A 21,055-nucleotide genomic window follows, 5' to 3' on the forward strand; every position below is an offset into this window, starting at 1 on the left:
AGTCACGGAAGAGATATTTTTGATACTCAGAACCAGCAAAGTGCTCAGATCCAGATTGTATTAAGAACTCCTATATATCCATAAGAAAAAGATGGACAGTCCAGTTGAAAAACAGGTGAGAGATTTGAACTTCACAGAACAGATTATCCAAATGACCAATACACATGCGGCAGGATGCTCAGCCTCATTTGTAATCAGAATAGCAGAACCACAGTGAAATACCACTTAATATTCTCAAACACTGTTGGGGTTTAAATTTGTACACCCACATTTGAAAAACCTGTGAGTATTGGGGAGTTCCCGTTGTGGTGCGCAGAAACTAGGATCCATGAGGATGCAGAATCGATCCCTGGTCTCACTCAGTGGGTTAAGGATCCCTCATTGCCATGAGCTGTGGTGTAGATCGAAGATGCGGCTCAGATATGGCCTTGCTGTGGCTCTGACTTAGGCTGGCAACAACAGCTCCAATTAGACCCCTAGCCTGGGACCCTTCATGTGCCACGGATGTGGCCATAAAAGGACTAAAGACAAGAAAAAAAAAAAAACTTTGTTTACTGACACAAATATTAACACACTTCATGGCCTAGCAGATCTACTTCTAGGCATACCTAAAAGAAATACATGCACATATGCATTAGGAGACAAAAAAAAAAAAAAATGATTACAGCAGTACCACCTATATTGACTCCAAAGTAAAATGCCTTAAGTGTCTATCAACAGTAGAATGTGGTATATTCATCATTATAACAGTAAAAATGTACGAAAGCTGCATGCCTCCGGGAAGGTCAAATACAGGCAAATCAAAACTGACATTGCAAATGAACCTGTTTACAGAAAAGAAACAAACTCATGAACATGGAGAACAGACTTGTGGTTGCCAAAGGGGAAAGGAAGGGAGTGGGATGGATTGGGAGTTTGGGGTTAGTAGATGTAAACTATTGCATTTGGAATCTATAAGCAATGAGATCCTGCTGTATAGCACGGGGAACTATATCTAGTCCCTTGTGATGGAACATGATGGAGGATAATGTGAGAAAAAGAATGTGTGTATGTATATATATATATATATATATATGTATAACTGGGTCACTTTGCTGTACAGCAGAAATTTATAGAATATTATAAATAACTAATAAAAATTTTTTAAAAACTGACATTAATATTAGGGTAGTGACTGGTCACCTTTGGCAGAGGGAAGAAAAGAGCAAGAGGGACTTGGGAGGGGCTGGCAGTGAACTGTTTCTTCACTTGAGTCATGATTGCTTGAGTGTCTGCTGTGTGGTAACTCATTTGCTCTAAATCTGTCTTTTGCGTACTCTGTTATGCTTGGTATAAAATCAACTTGAAAAAAGTGGGAGAAACAAAGTGGGAGGGGAAGCAGTGGAGACAGCAAGTATAGCAGTGCTTTTGAGTTGTAGTCGTTGGAAGAAGAGAAATGGGGCAGATAGCTGGAGAGATCATGAAATCTGGGAAACATTTTCTTTTTCTTTTGTAAAAAATGGCACATAGTACAACATGCCAGATCACAATTAGAATTTGGGTAATTCACAGGAGTTCCTTTTGTGGCTCAGCGGAAACAAATCCGACTGGTATCCAAGAGGAGGTAGGTTTAATCCCTGGCCTCGCTCACTGTGTTAAGGATCTGCCATTGCTATGAGCTGTGGTGTAGGTTGCAGATGACAGCTTGGATCTGGTGTTGCTGTGGTGTTGGTGGGCAGCCGTAGCTCCAGTTCCACCCCAAGCCTGGGAACCTCCGTATGCCTCTGGTGTGGCCCTAAAAGACAAAAAGACAAAAAAAAAAAAAATTGGGTAGTTCACAATGACCTGGAAGGCTTAGGCTTTTTGTTGTTTGTTCGTAGCATTATCTTTAGTACTTTATGATTTTAAAACATTTTCACTCGATCTATAATTAAGTTATCTACTCTCAATTCTAATAGTATTTGTTTCTTTTCTCTTTTTCCCTTAGACTTTTTTTTTTTTGTCTTTTCTAGGGCTGCACCCACAGCATATGGAGTTTTCCAGGCTAGGGGTCTGATTGGAGCTGTAGCTGCTGGCCTTCCCACAGATGTGGGAACCGAGCCGCATCTGCGACCTACACCACAGCTCACAGCAGTGCCGGATCCTTAACCCATTGAGCGAGGCCAGGGATTGAGCCCGCAACCTCATAGTTCCTAGTCGGGTTCGTTAACCACTGAGCCACGACAGGAACTTCACCCTTAGACATTCTTGCCAGTGGTTTGCAGTTTTTAAGTTTTAAAAGAGAAGTAGCTTCTCCTTTTGTTTATCTAAGTTTTAGACATTTGTTTTCTATAATTATCTTTTTTTCTATTTTGTGTTTAATCTGTTGTCTCATTTAGTTAAATGCTTAACCTAATTAAAAATATTTTTGTTTTCTAATAAATTTATTAAAGACTGAATATATATCTATGAATCATTTCACTGCCTCCTGCTAGTTTTATATGTAGTACTTTCATCCTTATTCATTTATATGTAGTTTATAATTTCCATTTGATTTCTGTTTAACCCAAGATGACTTAGTACATTTAAAAACTTCTATGTACTTTTTTTGCCTTTTGATTTTATCATTTTTTTTATTGACTCCTAGATAATCTGTATATAAAGATGACCTTTTTTGAAATGTATGGAAACCTCCTTTGTGATCTAAAATGTATGCAGTTTTTTAAAAAGCGTTTCCTTTGCAGTTGAAAATAACATTGTCCTAATGCCTCTTCCTTCCTTCCTTCCTTCCTTCCTTCCTTCCTTCCTTCCTTTCTCTTAATGGCTGAACTTATGACATATGGAAGTTCCTAGGCCAGGAATTGAACCCAAGCCACAGCTGCAGCCTATGCCACAACTGCAGCAATGCCAGATCATTTAACCCACCTGGCTGAGGGTCAAACCTGCACCTCTGCAGTGACCCAAGCTGCTGCAGTCAGTTTCTTAACTCACTGTGCCATAGCAGGAACTCCTGGTGTTTTGTTTTGTTCTGTTTTATGGATTTGACGATTTCTCTAATTCATTCTGTTGGTTTATTTTTCAAGGCTTCATCACTGGATGTATTTAAGACAATTTATTGTGTATGCGTATTTTTTATTAAATTTTTTCCATTTGGTTTTGATATTGTCACATCACTTTGAGTCTAACGTTTTTTATTTTCCTGGTGTGTCTTTTTTTTTTTTTTCTTCTATTTCTTTACTTTCAGCCATCTGTATGGTTTTGGTTTAGGTGTATCTCTACTAAATGGCTGGATTTTGTGTTTTTAATTCACTGTAATAATCTTTTTTTTTAATAGTTCTTTGAATCTGACTGACATCCTTGAGGACACAGGTTTAATCCCTGGCCTCGATCAGTGTGTTAAGGATCTGCCATTGCTGTGAGCTGTGGTATAGGTCGAAGACACGCGGCTTGGATCTGGTGTTGCTGTGGCTGTGGTGTTGGCGGGCAGCTGTAGCTCCAGTTCTACATGCAGTATATGGAAATTCCCAGGCTTGGGGTCTAATCGGAGCAGTAGCTGCTGGCCTACACCACAGCTCACAGCAATGCCAGATCCTTAACCCACTGAACCAGGCCAGGGATTGAACCCATATCCTCACGGATGCTAGTCAGATTCGTTTCCACTGTACCAGGATGGGAAATCCAGAGTCTGGGTTTGAATTAGTGTCAAATACATAGAAAAATAAGGGGGTGGGAAGATGATCCATGGTGAAGTGGAGGGGAATAGAAAAAGGAAAAGTATTCAGAATATGTGACTTAGCTATGAATAATAGCCTTTTTTTTTTTTTTTTGTCTTTTTGTCTTTTTAGGGCTGCACTCGCAACATATGGAGGTTCCCAGGCTAGGGGTCTAATTGGAGCTACAGCTGCTGGCCTATGCTAGAGCCTTAGCAACGCCAGATTCCCAGTGCATATGTGACTTACACAGCTCATGGCAACGCCAGATCCTTAACCCACTGATCGAGGTCAGGGATTGAACCTGCAACCTCGTGGTTCCTAGTTGGATTCATTTCTGCTGAGCCATGACGGGAACTCCTGAATAGTATTTTAGTAGTTCTAATACACATTTAATAATGATGTAACCAAGTTTATAATATAATTACATTGGGAGACTGAGAGAGTAGTAGCAGGTGTATATGTAGGGAGAAAGAGGAGAAAATAAATCCTCATATTCTATAGTAAAGAGTCAATATATAATATCTAGAACTAGGAAAATATCAAGTAAAAATGCAGATATAGTACTTTGAATTAAGGAGGCAAATGCCAATGAAACAGGTAAAAGAATGTGGTTTTCTGTATAGGAAAGGAGAAATAGCAGAGGTGATGGAATAGGCTTTTTTTTTTTTTTTTTTTTAACAAACTTTGGCCAATTTGTTTTTTAAATTATGTACTTATCCTTTGGTCAAAATAAAAACTAAAGTTACCTAGGTAATTCTGATCTTTGCAGAAATCCCACCTCCCAGAGACTCACAGGTCCAGTCTAGTGCTTCTCAAACTCAAACTTGCTAGGGTAGGGGAGGAGGGAGAAAGAAAAATAAGATCAGGGGTAGGGATGTGGAATTTACTCTCTGACCTTTAGGTCACTCCTTACTAGTTCCTCAGACCACAAAGAGCAAGCTTCTCTTGGGGCTCGCTCTTTGCACTTCTAGTGCACGCTTCTAGGTTTCAAACTCTCTGAGTGCAAGCTGGCTAATACCAGAGGGGGGAAAGCTCACCACTGGTTGGATGGAACTTCGAATTGCAGTCTCCCTTGCCAGTTGACCTGCTACCGTTTACATTTCCGTGTCCCTTCAGTTAGCTGCTCCATGCATTCTGTCCAGTAGTTGTGGTTCCATCCACTAGGAAGGAGTAAGAGAGTGGAGTACATTTACTCCATCTTTCCTGGAATGAGAAGATACACCCATTTAAAGTGTATAATTCAATGATTATAAGTAAATTTGCAGGTTTCACCCTTTTCGAAAGTTTCCATCACCCTAAAAAGTCCCTGGTGTGCCTCTGTAGTCACTCTCCATTCCCACTCTCAGCTATCACTAATGTTCTCTATCGACATAGATTTGCCTCGTCTGAACATCTCGTGTAAATGGAACATTATATGAAGTCTTTTGTGTCTGGGTTCCTTGACTGAGGATAATGTTCCTGGGATTCTTCCATGTATCCTTTGTTCCCTTTTATTGCACAGTGTTACTCAGCTATGTGATATAACATTTATTTCTCCTGTCCCCAGTTGATGAACATTTGAATTGTTCCCCCTTTCTGGCTATTATGAATAATGTTTCTAAGAACATTTGTATACAAGTGTTTGTGTGGATATATGTTTTGGGGGAGTTTTTTGGGTAGGTTTTTGCTTTTCTCAGCTAGATTCCTGATTGCTGGGTCCTATGGTAACTATGTTTAACTATGTAAGAAATTACCAAACTATCTTCCAGAGCAGCTGCAGCATTTACATTCCCACCAGCAATGTATGACAGTCTAGTTTCTCCATATCCTCACCAACACTTCTTTTTGACTTTCTTACTATGGCCACTCTACCAGGTATGAAGTGGTGTCTTATTGTGATTTTAATTTGCATTTCTGTAATCACTAATGATATTGGGGATCTTTTCATGTATTTATTGGCCATTCTTATGTCTTTGAGGAAATGTTTCTTCACATATCTTGCCCATTTTATTTTTATTTATTATTATTACTTTCGGCCATGCCTACAGCATGCAGAAGTTTCTGGGCCAGGGATCGAACCTGAGCCACAGCAGTGACAACACTGAGTCCTTAACCGCTAGGCCACCCGGGAACTCCATATCTTGCCCATTTTAAATCAGATTACTTATCTTCCTGTTACTGAGAAGAGTTCTTTGTATGTTCTGAATACACATCATTTATCAGACATGCTTTCCAGATATTTTCTCAGTTTGCAGCTTGTCTTTTATGTTTCCTTAATGGTGCACAGAATATGCTTAATGGCACAGAATATGCTTAGTGGCACTAAAAAATTTTTATTTTTAATGAAGTTATATGTATCAGTTATTTCTTTTATGGATTGTGCTTCTAATGCCATATTAACCTTCATGACGCAAAACTGCAATCTTTCCCTCTAAGATCAGAAGCAAGGAAAGAATGTCTGTTCTCCACTTCTATTCAAAACTGTGCCAGTCCAAAACTTGGAAGTGCACCGTGGCTATAGAAGGATAGCCCCAGCAGAAGACCTGTCTGGTCTGAGAGACAGGAAGGGGTCTCTTAAGGGCCAGAAGGTAGAGTAAAACTCCTGTTTCTCCCCTAACCCATCTCTTTTTTTCAACTCTTTTACCTTCCCCATAATCTCAGCCCCTAGGCAATATCACCAGGGCAGCACAGAAAGCCCCTCAACCTCTGAGGAAGGGGAATTGCATCTTGGACTGGAAGAACTCTGGTCTCCATGTCATGGGCAGAATTCCCATAGTTTTTTTTTTTTTTTTTTTTTTCCCCCTCCTGTGTCCCACAGCTTGGCCTGGAACACAGATATAGTCATAGGAAGTTTGCAGCAGAGGGAGAAAACTAAAGCCTCAGCTTTCTAGCTATGTTGGAAGACTCAGTGTAAAAGATGTCAGTTTCCCCAATAGAAATTTGATGAAATTCCATTCAGAATCACAGCAAGGGATTTAAAGTTTTATTTGGAAAGGTGAAGGAAATAGAACAACTAAAATAATTTTGAAGAAAATGAATAAAGTTGGAGGAAATAATGGTACCCAACTTAAAGACTTTCTGCAAAGCTGCAGTAATCAAGACAGTGTGGTGTTGGCAAAAAGACATGTACAGATTAGCGGAACAGAATAGAAAGCTCTGAAATAGGCTCACTTAAATATGACTATTTGATTTTTAAAATTTTATTAAATTATAGTTGATTTACAATGTTGTGTGAACTTCTGTACAACACAGTGATTCATTTATGCATATACATGCATATATTTTTCATATAATTTCCACCACAGTATATTAAAAAATATTGAACATAGTTCCCTGTGCTATACTGTAGGGCCATGTTATTTATTTTATATATAGTAGTTTGTACCTACTAATCCCAAATTCTGGTTTATTCCTCTCCCACCCCTTTCCCCTTTGGTAACCATAAATTTGTTTCCTATGTCCTTGAATCTGTTTCTGTTTTGGAAATAAGTTCATTGGTTTCATTGTATGGTATTTGTCTTCCTCTGTGTGACTTACTTCACTTAGTATGATAATCTCTAGGTACATCCATGTTGTTTCAAATGGCATTACTTCGTTTTTTTTTTATGGCTGAGTAATATTCCAGATACACACACACACCCCTCACATCTTTATCCATTCATCTATTGACGGACATTTAGGTTGCTTCCATGTCTAGGCTATTGTAAATAGTGCTGCTATGAACATTGGGATTCATGTATCTTTTTGAATTAGGGTTTTGTCCATATATATGCCCAGGAGTAGGATTTGGCTATTTGATTTCTGACAAAGGTAAAAACCCATAAATAGAAGATTATCTTTTTAACAAGTGATATTGGAACAGTTAGAAACTCATGACTTTCGACCTAAATCTCATGTGTTTTATGAAAATCAACTCGAATTGGATCATGGATCTAAATCTAAAACCTAAAAGTTTATAACTTTTGGGGATGATATTCAGGACCTGGCATTAGTCAGAGAGTATTTCGACATGATACCAAAAGCATGATTTCGTCAAAGAAAAATTGATAAATTGGATTTCATCAAATTTAAAATTTTTCATTCTGCTAAAAATGCTGTTAATAGAATGACAAGCAGTAGACTGGGGGGAAACATTAATAAACCAGATATCCAAGAAAAGACTTAAAACAGTATAGATGATACATGAATACACTATTGAATGAAAGAATTTAGACACAAAAGAATGCTCTCTATTGGTAGTTCCCAAAGTGTAGTCCTGAGACCTCTGGGGTCTTTGAGGCCCTTGCAAGGAGTCTGCAGGTCAAAACAGTTTTCATAGTATTACTAAGACATTATTTGCCCTTTCTGCTCAACTGGCATACAGTGGAGTTTGAGAAGCTATATGAGTCAAGGTCCAGGTGGGAGACAGAAATCACACAATAATTTGAGCAGAGAAAGTTTAATGTAAATGATTATTAATTACAAAGGGATTAACTATAAGGCAGTAAAGATAATAAGAGAAGGAGAATTACTAAGGAAGGAAAAACTTTGGAAGGGTACTCCCTCATAAGACAGGAATTCAGACCTCACTGGAAAAGTTTCACTAGATGGAAGAGGACTTTGCTAATCACCTCTGGCCAGACCCGGTACACAGAATGAGGACTAATAGACAGGCTTAACAAGCATAAAATGCACTTTGGAGTACATTTGGGAAGGAAATCAGAGCCAGCACTGGCCAACAGGAACCACTCCTCCTGGCTTCAGGCAGCCAGCTCTGGGAAGCCAACCGCTAAGATGCCTGGGAGACTTACTGAGAATCTGCCTGAGATGCTACTGAAACTCATGCCTCTGGGTGTCCTGTACACACCCCACTGGCAGCCACACTATAGGAAGGAGAAGAAAACAATGGAGGCACACCAGAACCAGGAGGGGCAGTTTCTTCCTCCTGCAGTGTTCCTTCAACACCCTCTACTGACAGAGCCCATAGGCATCTTGCCAACTGCAAAGGCGAAATGCTCATAGGAGGCAGTTACATTATAAGGGGGCAGGCAGTGAAGGATATATTTGGAGCTAAGGGGCAATAAATTCTTAATGGACATACCATATGAAAGTGATAAATATCTCTCTGATAGGTAATGTAATATGTTTGTGGCTTCTTCTTTTTTTTTTTTTTTGTCTTTTGAGGGCCGCACCTGCGGCATATGGAGGTTCCCAGGATAGGGGTCTAATCGGAGCTGTTGCCTCCAGTCTATGCCAGAGCCACAGCAACGCCAGCTCCGAGCTACATCTGCGACCTACACCACAGCTCACAGCAACGCCAGATCCTTAACCCACTGAGCAAGGGCAGGGATCGAACCCACAACCTCATGGTTCCTAGTGGGGTTTGTTTCTGCTACACCACGATGGGAACTCCTTCCCCCCCCAATACATTATTTTTTTTTCCTACTGTACAGCATGGTGACCCAGTTACACATACATGTATACATTCTATTTTCTCATATTAACATGGTCCATCATAAATGACTAGATATAGTTCCCAGTGCTACACAGCAGAATCTCATTGCTAATCCGTTCCAAAGGCAGTAGTCTGCATCTCTTAACCCCAAACTCCCAACCCATCCCACTTCCTCCCCCTCCCCTTGGCAACCAAAAGTCTATTCTCCAAGTCCATGATTTTCTTTTCTGTGGAAAGGTTCATTTGTGCCATGTATTAGATTCCAGATATAAGTCATATCATATGGTATTTGTCTTTCTCTTGTATTTTAAAATGTTCTGTTTTAATTTATAATGTAAATATTAATAGTCAACAGCCCATAAACAAAAGCAGTTTGGGATCCTCAATTTTTAAATGTGTAAAGGAGCTTTTTAAAATTTTTTTTATTATAGTTGATTTACAGTGTTCTGTCAGTTTCTTCTGTATAGGAATGTGATCTAGTCATACATATTTATATATACATTCTTTTTTCTGATATTATCTTCTATCATATTCTGTCACAAGTGATTGGATATAGTTCCCTGTGCTATACAGCAGGACCTCATTGCTTATCCATTCTAAATGTAATAGTTTGCATCTACTAACCCCAAACTCCCAGTCCATCTCATTCCCTCCCCCTCATAGTCTGTCCTCTATTTCTGTGAGTCTGTTTCTGTTCTGTAGATAGGTTCATCTGTGCCATATTTTATAAAAGTTCTAAGTCAAAAAGTTGGATAACCACTGTACTATATTAATTCCTTTTAAATTAAGTTCTAAAAAAGAGGCAAAATTCATATGTAATGCTAGGGGTCCAGAGGAGTGGACCATCCCAAGTTATCTTGGGAAGAGCACCAAGGAAGCTTTGGGGTGTTGGTAATGGTCTTTTTCTTCCTCTGGGAGCCAGCTTCTTGATGCATTCACTTTGTGGAAACTCATTCCCCTGCATACTTACAGTTGTCAACCTGTTTATATGTATATTATATTTCAGTAAAAGTTGACTCTTCTTTTTCCTTGTTTCCTAACCCACACCCTATTATTAAATCTGTATATAGTTGGGGTTTTTGTTGCTGTTTAAATAGCACAACTTTACATGGACTAATAGTTATCCCTGGGGATGAAAAGCTCAGTCGGGACAGGATAGAGGAAAACTGCTTCATAATATTGTCTGTGCTCATCCTCAGCTCTGTGGCCCCAAACCCCAAAGGGATTCCAACCCCCAGCCCCACTGGAAAGGTGGTCCCTCCTTGAGAAAAGCTTAGCTAGAATGCCGAAAGGGTCTCTAGTTCTTCTCATGTGCTTCAAGGCTTTCTTAGGCAGAGGGGAGTATGTATGTATTTACCTGTTTGAAATCAGTCATGATGATTTTTTTCCATATTTTTTCTGCATTTTCTGTTTTGCCTTGAGAGAATATTTATGAAGTTGTATGTTTGCTAAATGATTCAATTTAATTGTTTGATTGATTTAGGAAATTATTTTCCTTTTTGTTACCTATTCTTCTGGATTCTAACAGCCACTTTGCTTTCTGATTCTTTCGCTGTGCTGTGAATGATTTCCATTTTAGTCTTCTTCATTTATAGTGCTCTTGTAGCCTTACTTCCTTTCCATACAGCTTCTGATTTAATTCTTTAACATATCATCCCAGTAATAAATCTGGCTAATCACTTCTTTTCTTCAGAGTCTGCCATCTCAGATATTTCTGGCATCTTCGTGGTCAACAGTACTGTTTGTACATAGCACATTTGCCTAATCATCTTCTATGTCTCAGTTTTCTTCTTTTTGTTAAGCTAGCAGCTTTTGTAGTCACCAGACTTCTTTTGTTTCTCAGTTCTCTCCTATAATAATAAGTAGGATTGATCAATGAAAAAAGATTATGTATGACTTAATACAATTCAGTTAAATAATATTAGAAACTCCTTTTCTAAACCCTCTTTACCCACACACAGGCCATTCTTGGCTACAGAGTCCTGTTCCAGTGGCCTGTGCATCAGGCCTGCAGCACGCACCTTCTCATAAAAACACGAGTGTCTTGGCTTGCTTACCTAGGAGGTACCCAAAGCATAGAACTAACAAGATATTTATAATCTAGCTTTCATTTGTAACAGAGTTTTGATAAATAGTGTCAAAAATAATAGTCTTTGACATAATACTATTATGTCAATACTCTCTGAAAATAGTATTAAGTAATACTTAATACTACTTAATACTATTTTCAGAGAGTATTTGGAATGTTAAGAACCTTCCTGTATTATTGCTTCCCATAGCCTAGGCAGCTAGTCTTTTGGACCTCACCTCTTTAGCCCAGACTTAGAAGGAGGGAACTGGAGAGAAGGCGGCGGGCTGTGTGGTGGCCTTCCAGTGGCTCTTGGAATGAACATGGAGTGAGTAGGGCGTGGACTGTGATGTGGACAGGAGGCTCAGGTCTTAAGCATTGGTGGATAAACAGTGAGGATGCTGATAAGAGGAGAAGGGGACCACATTATGAAAGGGAGTCTAGGGGATGGTAAAGAAGATGGGAGGGGCAGAAATGGGGTTTAGTGAAGAAGGACAATGGAAGCTATTTCTTTCTCTTTTTCTCCTGGAAGAGACTGGGGGTCAGTCTCATGGGGCCCCTGTAGTGAACTTTTCTTCTGTTTCTTCTTCCAACCCCTTTATTTTACCTTGTCATCATTTTCCCCTTCTATTTTGCTTTTCTTACAACCCCCAATGTGCAACCATAAAGTGACATGCTCAGTAAGTAGGGTCGTTGTGGCAGCTTCAAAAGAGGGCTTTTGTTATGTTTTTCTTAGTTCTTCCTCCTTTCCTTTCTCCACTTCCACTGACAGGTAGTAACAGATGAGATTGGAGAGGCCACAAGGTTTGAGGAGCTTAAGGGAGAGCAAGAGAAAAAGGTGGAAAGAGCGGCTGGAGCAACTGTTGTATTTTGAGGACCCTTAAGAAAGGCTTAACACATGCTCTCTTTAGGAGGCCTCTCGTGCCTTGCTGTCTGTCTGGTTACTGCTGTTACTGCTCTCTGGTAGTCTGTTTCCAGTGGTTTCACTCAGCTAACAAGACTGAAAGAAGAGACTGTGTAGAATTAGTATGTTGATTTTGTGTACAGATATTTTGGGTATTTTTGGTCTTTGTCATGATTGCATTTCTAGAGATAGTCTATTCTAAACAAGACGCAGGTTAAAATTTTAGTATGGAGGAGGCAGCATCAAGACTATGGAGTTCCAGGAGTTCCCGTCGTGGCTCAGTGGTTAACGAATACAACTAGGAACTATGAGGTTGTAGGTTCGATCCCTGGCCTTGCTCAGTGGGTTAAGGATCCAGCATTGCTGTGAACGGTGGTGTAGGTTGCAGACACGGCTCAGATCCCTCGTTGCTTTTGCTGTGGCTGTGGCGTAGGGTGGCAACTACAGCTCTGATTCAACCCTTAGCCTGGAAACCTCCATGTACTGAGGGTGCAGCCCTAGAAAACACAAAAAGGCAAAAAAAAAAAAAAAAAGACTGGAGTTCCAGCCAGGCCCTGCCACTCTCTCTCTGTGTCTGTCCTTAGCTTCTCATCTGAGATGTGGCTCCAAGTACCTCACAGTATTATTAGGAAGCTTAAGTGCCTGGTGCGTAATAGATACTCAGTAAATAGTTGTTCACTTCCTTTGTGGAAGGTAATCCTTTTCTCAGATTATTAAACTATTAGACTCTAGTGATTCTGATTTTTTTTGTTTAATTGGATTCTTAAGAGATACTCAGTTTGGAATTGATGATATAGCCTTAATACAGTCTCCATTAAAATGAATCAACAGAAAACATACATCAGGAAGAGGTGGCTGACTTTAAGAATACAGTTAACATCCTTAAAATAATTTTAATCTAAACATGTAACTTTAAATAGGTGCTGTTTTATTAAACATGCTACATTAACCAAAAACTTCAATAAAGGACTAGTTACCAAGAGTCACACCACCTTTGATTCTGATTACTTGATTATGCTATCTTAACAGCTTTATAAAGGCATTTGCTTTGTCTCTAGGTGTAAAACAAAGGTGTATCCAGATAATCTTCCTACAACAAGTGTGGTGATTGTTTTCCACAATGAGGCTTGGAGTACACTTCTGCGAACTGTCCATAGTGTCATTAATCGCTCACCAAGACACATGCTAGAAGAAATTGTTCTAGTAGATGATGCCAGTGAAAGAGGTAAATTTTACATTTTAATACCAATAATATGCTACACCTTTTGTCATTAGTGGTTAAAAAGTAGTTGCTATCATTTTTAACCTAGTAATGTTATGCAGACTTCTGATTTATCCTAAAAGTTATTTATGACATTTGGACTCATTCCCATATGCAAAATAATTACACCCTTGTGAAACCTAAAATATTACTTTCATTAGCATTTAGTTTGTGTCTATCTTAATCTCATTTTAAAAAGAAATAATTCTGGAGTTCCCATTGTGGCGCAGTGGTTAACGAATCCGACTAGGAACCATGAGGTTGCGGGTTCGGTCCCTGCCCTTGCTCAGTGGGTTAACGATCCGGCATTGCCGTGAGCTGTGGTGTAGGTTGCAGACGCGGCTCGGATCCCGAGTTGCTGTGGCTCTGGCGTAGGCCGGTGGCTGCAGCTCCGATTCGACCCCTAGCCTGGGAACCTCCATATGCCGCAGGTGCGGCCCAAGAAATAGCAACAACAACAACAAAGACAAAAAATAAATAAATAAATAAAAAGAAATAATTCTATGAAAATTTATGGAGATGGAAGTTTCCTTGTGGTGCAGTGGGTTAAGGATCTGGTGTTGTCACTGCAGCAGCTCAGGTCTCTGCTGTGGCGTGAGTTCAAACTCTGGCCCAGGAACTTTTGCATGTCGTGGGTGCAGCCAAAAAATTTTTAATGTGGAACAGTGGGGAAAAAAAACCCCACATAATTTTGTCAGGATTTTCTTTGTGGGCAGCTGCAGCCCTGAGTCAGTGGAGAAAGATTGGATCCTACTTAGGGCTATAAATAGAGAAATTTAGTTCCATGTACAATGGGGAGCATCTCTGACAGCAAAATAAGAGCATGAGGTGAGTGAGCTTTAGTTCTCCAAATTCTTCTTAGATTTTCCCATTTTCTCTATGTTTAAGTTCAGGAATGATCTACACTGAGGAGCATAAAAGGATGAAGAAGGAATTTATGAAAAAGTACTGTGTAATATGACTGATCTCAGTGAGCGGTCTATAGTAACTCTTGCCCAGGTGTTCTGCAGAGAGTCTAAGAATTTTTCAGGGCTTTTTTCCCCACACAGTAGCTATTTAGGATCATTGGTGTCATGTGTTTTCCCCTGAATTCCTGTACTCATGTGAGAAAAATTTGGAGGGAGCTACAGAAAATGGCTCTTCCTTCCTTAAGCAGCCTTAAATTTCATGACCCATTTCATCCTTTTTTTATCATCTTAAACTTTTTCGCCAACTTCTCATTGCCCCTAAGATAGTTTAGTTGAATATTATCCCTTCTTCTTCCTGTGCCAACACTAAATATGTACACTTAACCATGATTAAATTTAATAACTTCCCCCCCCCCTTTTTTTTTTGCTTTTTAGAGCCACATCCGTGGCATATGGAGGTTCTCAGGCTAGGGCTCAAATCGGAGCTGCAGCTGCTGGCCTACACCACAGCCATAGCAATGCAGGATCTGAGCCACGTCTGCAACCTACACCACAGCTCATAGCAGTGTCAGATCCTTAACCCACTGAGTGAGGCCAGGGATCGAACCCTCAACCTCATGGTTCCTAGTCAGATTCGTTTCCACTGCACCACAAAGGGAGCTCCAGTCACTTCATATCTTAATTATTTGGGAGCGATTTGCACATTAATAATAATTTAATTCTTACTTTGCCAGGTTATAGCAGGATAAAGGAAGAGTAAGTTACAGCCCTACTGTCTCAGGTGCCTTGTTGCTTACCTCCTTAATATAATCAAGGAGATGTTTATAATTAAACAAAACATTTAATAATGGTATAATATATAATGTAATTAATGTCAAAATGAATATGAGAACTGCTACAAATAAGAATACCACCTAAAATAATTACTATTGACAATAGAAGTATAAACCTCATGTGGATAACTATTTGCTAGGAGTTAATTACTGCCTCTTTAAAATTAACCAAAGTTAATGTAAGCAGTGGTATATACAAATACAAATATCTATCCTGAAAGAGACATATATTTGATTTACATATATGTTGATATTTGTTAAATTAAATATGCCCCAAGGGGAGATCTTTTTCCTCAAATGAAATGATTTATTTTTTCATTCCCCCTTTGTTTTCTCCATTATTTTTTTGAACGCCTAAGAAGGCTGTGTGAAATAGTAAGTTTTTGTAGGATGTAGCCTAATCAGAAGCATGGGTCCACAACCTGAGGTATTAAAGGAAGTCCCATATCCTAGTTGTCATTTTCCTTCCTCTTGTAGGCCCTTCTGAATCACCCCAACCTGGGTAAACCTGTAAGAGGAAACGTGTGGGAAGATTCTGCATCACTGCTCTGCTTGGGGCTCTTTGTCATTAAGCAGGTCCCTGAGTGTCTCCCCACAGCCCCAATCAGGGACCTGATTCTACTTTTTATCTTCCTGCCTAGAAAGCCTCAGGCATGCAGATTACCATTTCTGATGCACGCAAGTTGCCATTTCTGATATTGGGGAACCACTGGACATTGTGTTTTTGTGGTTATAACTGCAGTCTTGCTATCTAGATTGAGAATTTTTTTTCTTTTTACAATTGCTCCTATGGCATATGGGAGTTCCCAGGCTAGGGGTCAAATCAGAGCTGCAGCTATGTGCCATAGCTTGCAGCAACACTGGATCCTTAACCCACTGAGCAAGGCCAGGAATCAAACCCACATCCTCACAGAGATAATGTTGGGGTCTTTAACCTGCTGAGCCACAACAGGAACTCCCAGATTGAGAATTATCTAATATAACTTTCAGAGTCTGCTCTTTCCTATGCATGAGGCACATCCAAGGCACCGTCATTTCTCACCTGGACTGGTGAAACAGACCAACTAGTCTCCCTACACACACTCTCCCCTCCACCCCCCAATCTGTTCATGCTATGTGCACAGCGAGCTTTTAAACATGCAGATCTGATCATGTCACTTCTCTGAGCAAAATCTTTCCTCTAGGGGAGTTCCCGTCGTGGCGCAGTGGTTAACGAATCCGACTAGGAACCATGAGGTTGCGGGTTCGGTCCCTGCCCTTGCTCAGTGGGTTAACGATCCAGCATTGCTGTGAGCTGTGGTGTAGGTTGCAGATGCGGCTCAGATCCTGCGTTGCTGTGGCTCTGGCGTAGGCCAGGGGCTACAGCTCCAATTCGACCCCTAGCCTGGGAACCTCCATATGCCGCGGGAGTGACCCAAAGAAATAGCAAAAAAAAAAAAAAAAATCTTTCCTCTAAACAACAAGGATCTACTGTATAGCAAAGGGGACTGTATTTAGTATCATGTGATAACCTATCGTGGAAAATAATCTGAAAAAGAACATATATGTTTAACTGAATCATTTTATTGTATACCTGAAACATTGCAAATCAACTATACCTCAGTTAAAAAAAAAACAAAAAAAAACCCCTTTCCTCTAAAGCCTACATGACCTGGCCTTTGCCTCCATCTCCATTCACTTTTTGAGTCATTCCCTGCCCACCCCTCCCCACAGTTGAGCTCAGATGTTTCCTCAGAATCAGTTATATTTAGCGAGGCCTTCCTTGACCTCCCAAGACCAGGTCACATTTCTCTGAACACATCTCAGAGCGCTGCGTACTTTCCTGCAGCTCTCACCAGAGAGTCACCTATTTACTTGTCTGTGTAATGACTGTCTGCCCCACGCTGGCCCCTAGGCAGACCCTACAGATGCCATCAGGACTCTTTGCTCACCATTATCTTCTCAGTGCCACAGTGTCTATTATATAGTAAACAGTCCAGAATATATTCAATGAACGAATGAAAGAATAATCTACCAGTCAGTTAATCCTTGTTTTTATTCCTTATCTGTGTAAACTTCCTAACTAGGTTGTATAGCCTGTGTAGTCTGCTCATGGCCTCAGGGTACTCGATTTCACAGTTAACCTGCTGAGCTCCATTTATTAAATATGAAATAGGTGCTATAATTATCTCTGTTTTATTGATTGAGCAAAATGAGGCTTAGCATTAACCTATGGCTTGACCTCTTAAGTGCTGTGTACTTCATTCTGTTATAACTTTATTGCTACAGGGTCTGTAATAAAGGTGGAGTTTGGATGAATCTCTAGTTCATGTCAGAAGTTACCGTCATCTCAGAAGGTTATCTTAAGACCTAAAATTGATGTAATGTTCTTAATTTATTAGAAAATCATAGAATAGAGATGACTGTTGTTTTTCTCTTTACACAAAGTAAACAGAGGTTCTTGTTTAAGTACAGATTCAGAGTCAGGTTTATTATACTGTAAACTCCTTGCTCTTTTTACTGCTCTTTAGAGTTCTGGCTAACATTTCTCAGATGTTGCTGAGAGCAGTGAAATTTTCCATGACATTCACTCTCTGACAGCCTCACACTCCCTGATGGAGGGATGCATTTATAGACTAATAGCTGTAAAGATAGTCCAATAAATAAGATTCCCCCGTAGTTTTAGGTGACATAGTACCTTTTCACTATCATTACTTAACCCCCCATGGCCTCCTTTTTGTAAAGTGATGTTTGAGTAAATAGTTCCTAATCCCCACCCAGCCCGAGTCCATAATTGTCTATCAACTATTAGGAAGACATATATATATATATATATATATATATATATATATATATATATATATTTTTTTTTTTTTTTTTTTGCTTTTTAGGGCTGCACCTGTGGCATATGGAGGTTCCCAAGTTAGGGGTCTAATCAGAGCAACAGCTGCGGGTCTCCACCACAGCCACAGCAATGAAGGATCCAAGCCATGTCTGCAACCTACACCACAGCTCACGGCAATGCCAGATGCTTTACCCACTGAGCAAGGCCAGGGATTGAACCAGAAACTTCATGGTTCCTAGTCGGATTCGTTTCCCCTGCTTCATGACAGGAACTCTGGAAGACACCTATTTCTTAGCCTTTTTGCATGAAGGCCACAAAGATGGCAAAGATGGCCAAGAAAATTTATGGAATAGCAACTTTTTTGAGCCCCCAAACCAGAGGATCATGCATTTTTCACTTCAGTTATAGCAAGACAGAATATTGTAACTTTCAAAGGTATGGGATTCAGGAATTAGATTGCTTTTGATTCTTAAGAAGCACTTTAAACTGTCTAATATTTATGGGAAAACTTATTGGGAGACACATTGTGACACAGCCAAACTTGACTGGTCTAAGGTACTAGAATATATCTCATACCTTATCACAGGCGATTCTATGAAGTCTGAACATAAAGCAATTTAAATTTATGCCAGGTCAGATGATTCCACGTTCCTGAATTGCTCTCTTGGTAGTTCCCTTCTAGGATTTCTTGCTATGGATGAAAAGATGGACTTTGAAGTCAGGCAGACCTGGGTTTGAATCTTGGATTTACCCCTTAATAGGCTGTGTCATCTTGATCAGTTCATTTAATACTCTGAGCCTTAGTGTTTCATGTTTAAAATATGTTTAATAACATAGGGTTGTTGTGAGGATTAAATGAAATAATGTAAAGAACCTGGTATTGTGCTAAACAGACGCAGAATGGCAAAATGTTGCTTTTCTCTGGAGTTGGCACTAGCCTCACCCTTTCACTCAGAATCAAGTTATATCCTTCTGATTCTAAGACTTGGTTCATTAAAATCATGATGATCAGGTAGGAGTTCTTCTCCACATGTTTTTCAGATAATCTTTTTAGCCCAGATGTTGTAGGAAGTACAGTAGCAGACATGGAAATGATTGGTGTTTGGTAGAGTGGGATATAGAGGCCTTTTTCTCTCTCGCAGTCTTCATGGCAGTGGTTATTCCAGTATTGAATCAGTCTGGTCTTACCGGTTCCAATGGACAAGACCCATCTCACTTCCATTTGTCTTTCCCTGTCCACTATATAGGAGGCCCTTTGGATTCCAACAGTTACTATTTAAAGAGCCCCTTAATACTCCTGCCCTGATCTCCATGACTAGGGTCCTGTGGGACAGAGCTGGTCACAGGAGCTCCAGGAGCTCCATGTCAAGAAGTTTTTCCTTCCCTAAAGAGATTGTGCTGAGGACCAGTTGGAAAGACATTTGTGTGAGGACTACCATGAATAGCTTCTCTGGCATAAGTACCACGAACTTACCTGATCTGAAAAATTCCTTCTCTTTGCTTTGAATGTTTTCTGCTTTTTAGAATCCATTTTGTACTTTGGAAGCAGGCAATCCTTGGCTTAGGGGCATAACCTCTTTCTGAACGCTCCAGGATAGCTGCTGCTTTCATAACCCACTCACTCTCCTTTTTCTCTTTCCCTCTTCAATTGCCCTTCCCCCTTGAAACCTATTTTACTTAGACTAAACTGTCTGTCAAGGGTCTGTTTGGTCTTGCAGCTACAATCCATCATTCTCTTCTATCGTAACCTCACTTCCTGCCTCCTGAGAAAAGAACTATATAGGCAAAGACTGTGATCGTATGTAAGACAGTTTGTTTCTGCCTTAAAAGAAATCCCACAATTTTCTGAACTCTTAGCAGCATTTGCATATTCTGTTACTTCTCTCTGTTGAGGTCTAGATGTAATTCTCTTGAACTACTTTCTTACTGGTCCTCTTCCTTAAGCATGATTAGCAAAAAGGAAAACAGCTGACAGAGAGCTGCTTAGAAAAGTGTGGTAATGTGCCTGTTTTTGAGCTAGAGCCCCAAGGCTTTTCCCTAATTCCTCATGTTACAAAGGAGAGGAAATAAAAAGGCTTCCTGAGTGAAATGGGTTTGTGAGTTAGGGGGCCCTCCCTGAGAATGCTCAATAAATATGCATTAAATGTATATTGCAAATCAAAATTGCTTTCCATCTGGATAATGCCAGGTTGCGGTGTTTTAATATATTTTTTAAGTTGTTTTGTTTTATTAATCTTTCAGACTTTTTGAAAAGACCTCTAGAGAGTTATGTGAAAAAGTTAAAAGTACCGGTTCATGTAATTCGAATGGAGCAACGTTCTGGATTGATCAGAGCTAGATTAAAAGGAGCTGCTGTGTCTAAAGGTCAAGTGATCACCTTTTTAGACGCTCACTGTGAATGTACAGTGGGGTGGCTGGAGCCTCTCTTAGCCAGGATCAAACATGACAGGTAATTGTCTGGATTCTGTAAATTGTTTTCAGTGCATTTGTCATAAACTGTGGTAAGTTATAAAATTCTGTGTTTTAAAACAAATACAAAAAAATATTTCCCTCTGGTTTCCTTTAAAATATCTATGAAGAGCATTCTAAATGAAATATGAAGACCATGTCCTAAGTCTATCTTGTTAATGAGGATGGATTAGGAAACGTGTTGTTAGAATGTATTCTATATACTCTGTTCACTAAACAGGAGCAGAACAGATAGGCAGTGGTCTCAAGGAAGGTAGGATAAAGAGGATAAAGCCCTTTGCTTCTCCCTGATCTCTGAGGCTAACACAGAGGCAGGCAAATCATCTCTTCTCTGTCTGCATCCTTACTGCAATTCCATCTCTCAGCCTGTAGCATGAAGTAGAAGGGAGTGGGAAGATACACATTGCCTCCAAAAATGCTTGATTGTATGTGGAAATGCACTGTAATCTTGAAAAATACAGGTAGAGCAGAGCAAGCCCATGGTGGTAGTCCTTCGTGATGCACAATTTTCAAAGTGTTACCTACTGCCAGGCTCTGGCTTGGTTCCTAGATATTGGAAGAGAACCTAACTTCAGTCTGCTACACCTATGTTAGTTGAATTTCATCTTGTCATTGCAGTTTGAACTAGAGGCTGTCTGTGTCAATTTACCATTAAGATTTAGATTTCAGTAAGGTAAACTTTGACTGGTCAAGTAATTGCATCT

At 39.8% G+C, this 21,055-nt stretch overlaps 1 protein-coding gene across 1 annotated transcript in view; it reads left to right on the plus strand.

Moving 5' to 3' along the window:
- Nucleotides 1–21,055, plus strand: part of GALNT1 (polypeptide N-acetylgalactosaminyltransferase 1) — an 82,231-nt gene that overhangs the window by 32,465 nt on the left and 28,711 nt on the right. Inside the window, exons 5-6 of the mRNA XM_047794134.1 lie at nucleotides 13,115–13,281; nucleotides 20,124–20,331. Coding sequence (XP_047650090.1) covers nucleotides 13,115–13,281; nucleotides 20,124–20,331 — 375 coding nt within the window. The remainder of the gene's footprint in view (nucleotides 1–13,114; nucleotides 13,282–20,123; nucleotides 20,332–21,055) is intronic.

Source organism: Phacochoerus africanus, chromosome 8, assembly GCF_016906955.1.
Source record: "Phacochoerus africanus isolate WHEZ1 chromosome 8, ROS_Pafr_v1, whole genome shotgun sequence".
NCBI classification, from domain to species: domain Eukaryota; kingdom Metazoa; phylum Chordata; class Mammalia; order Artiodactyla; family Suidae; genus Phacochoerus; species Phacochoerus africanus.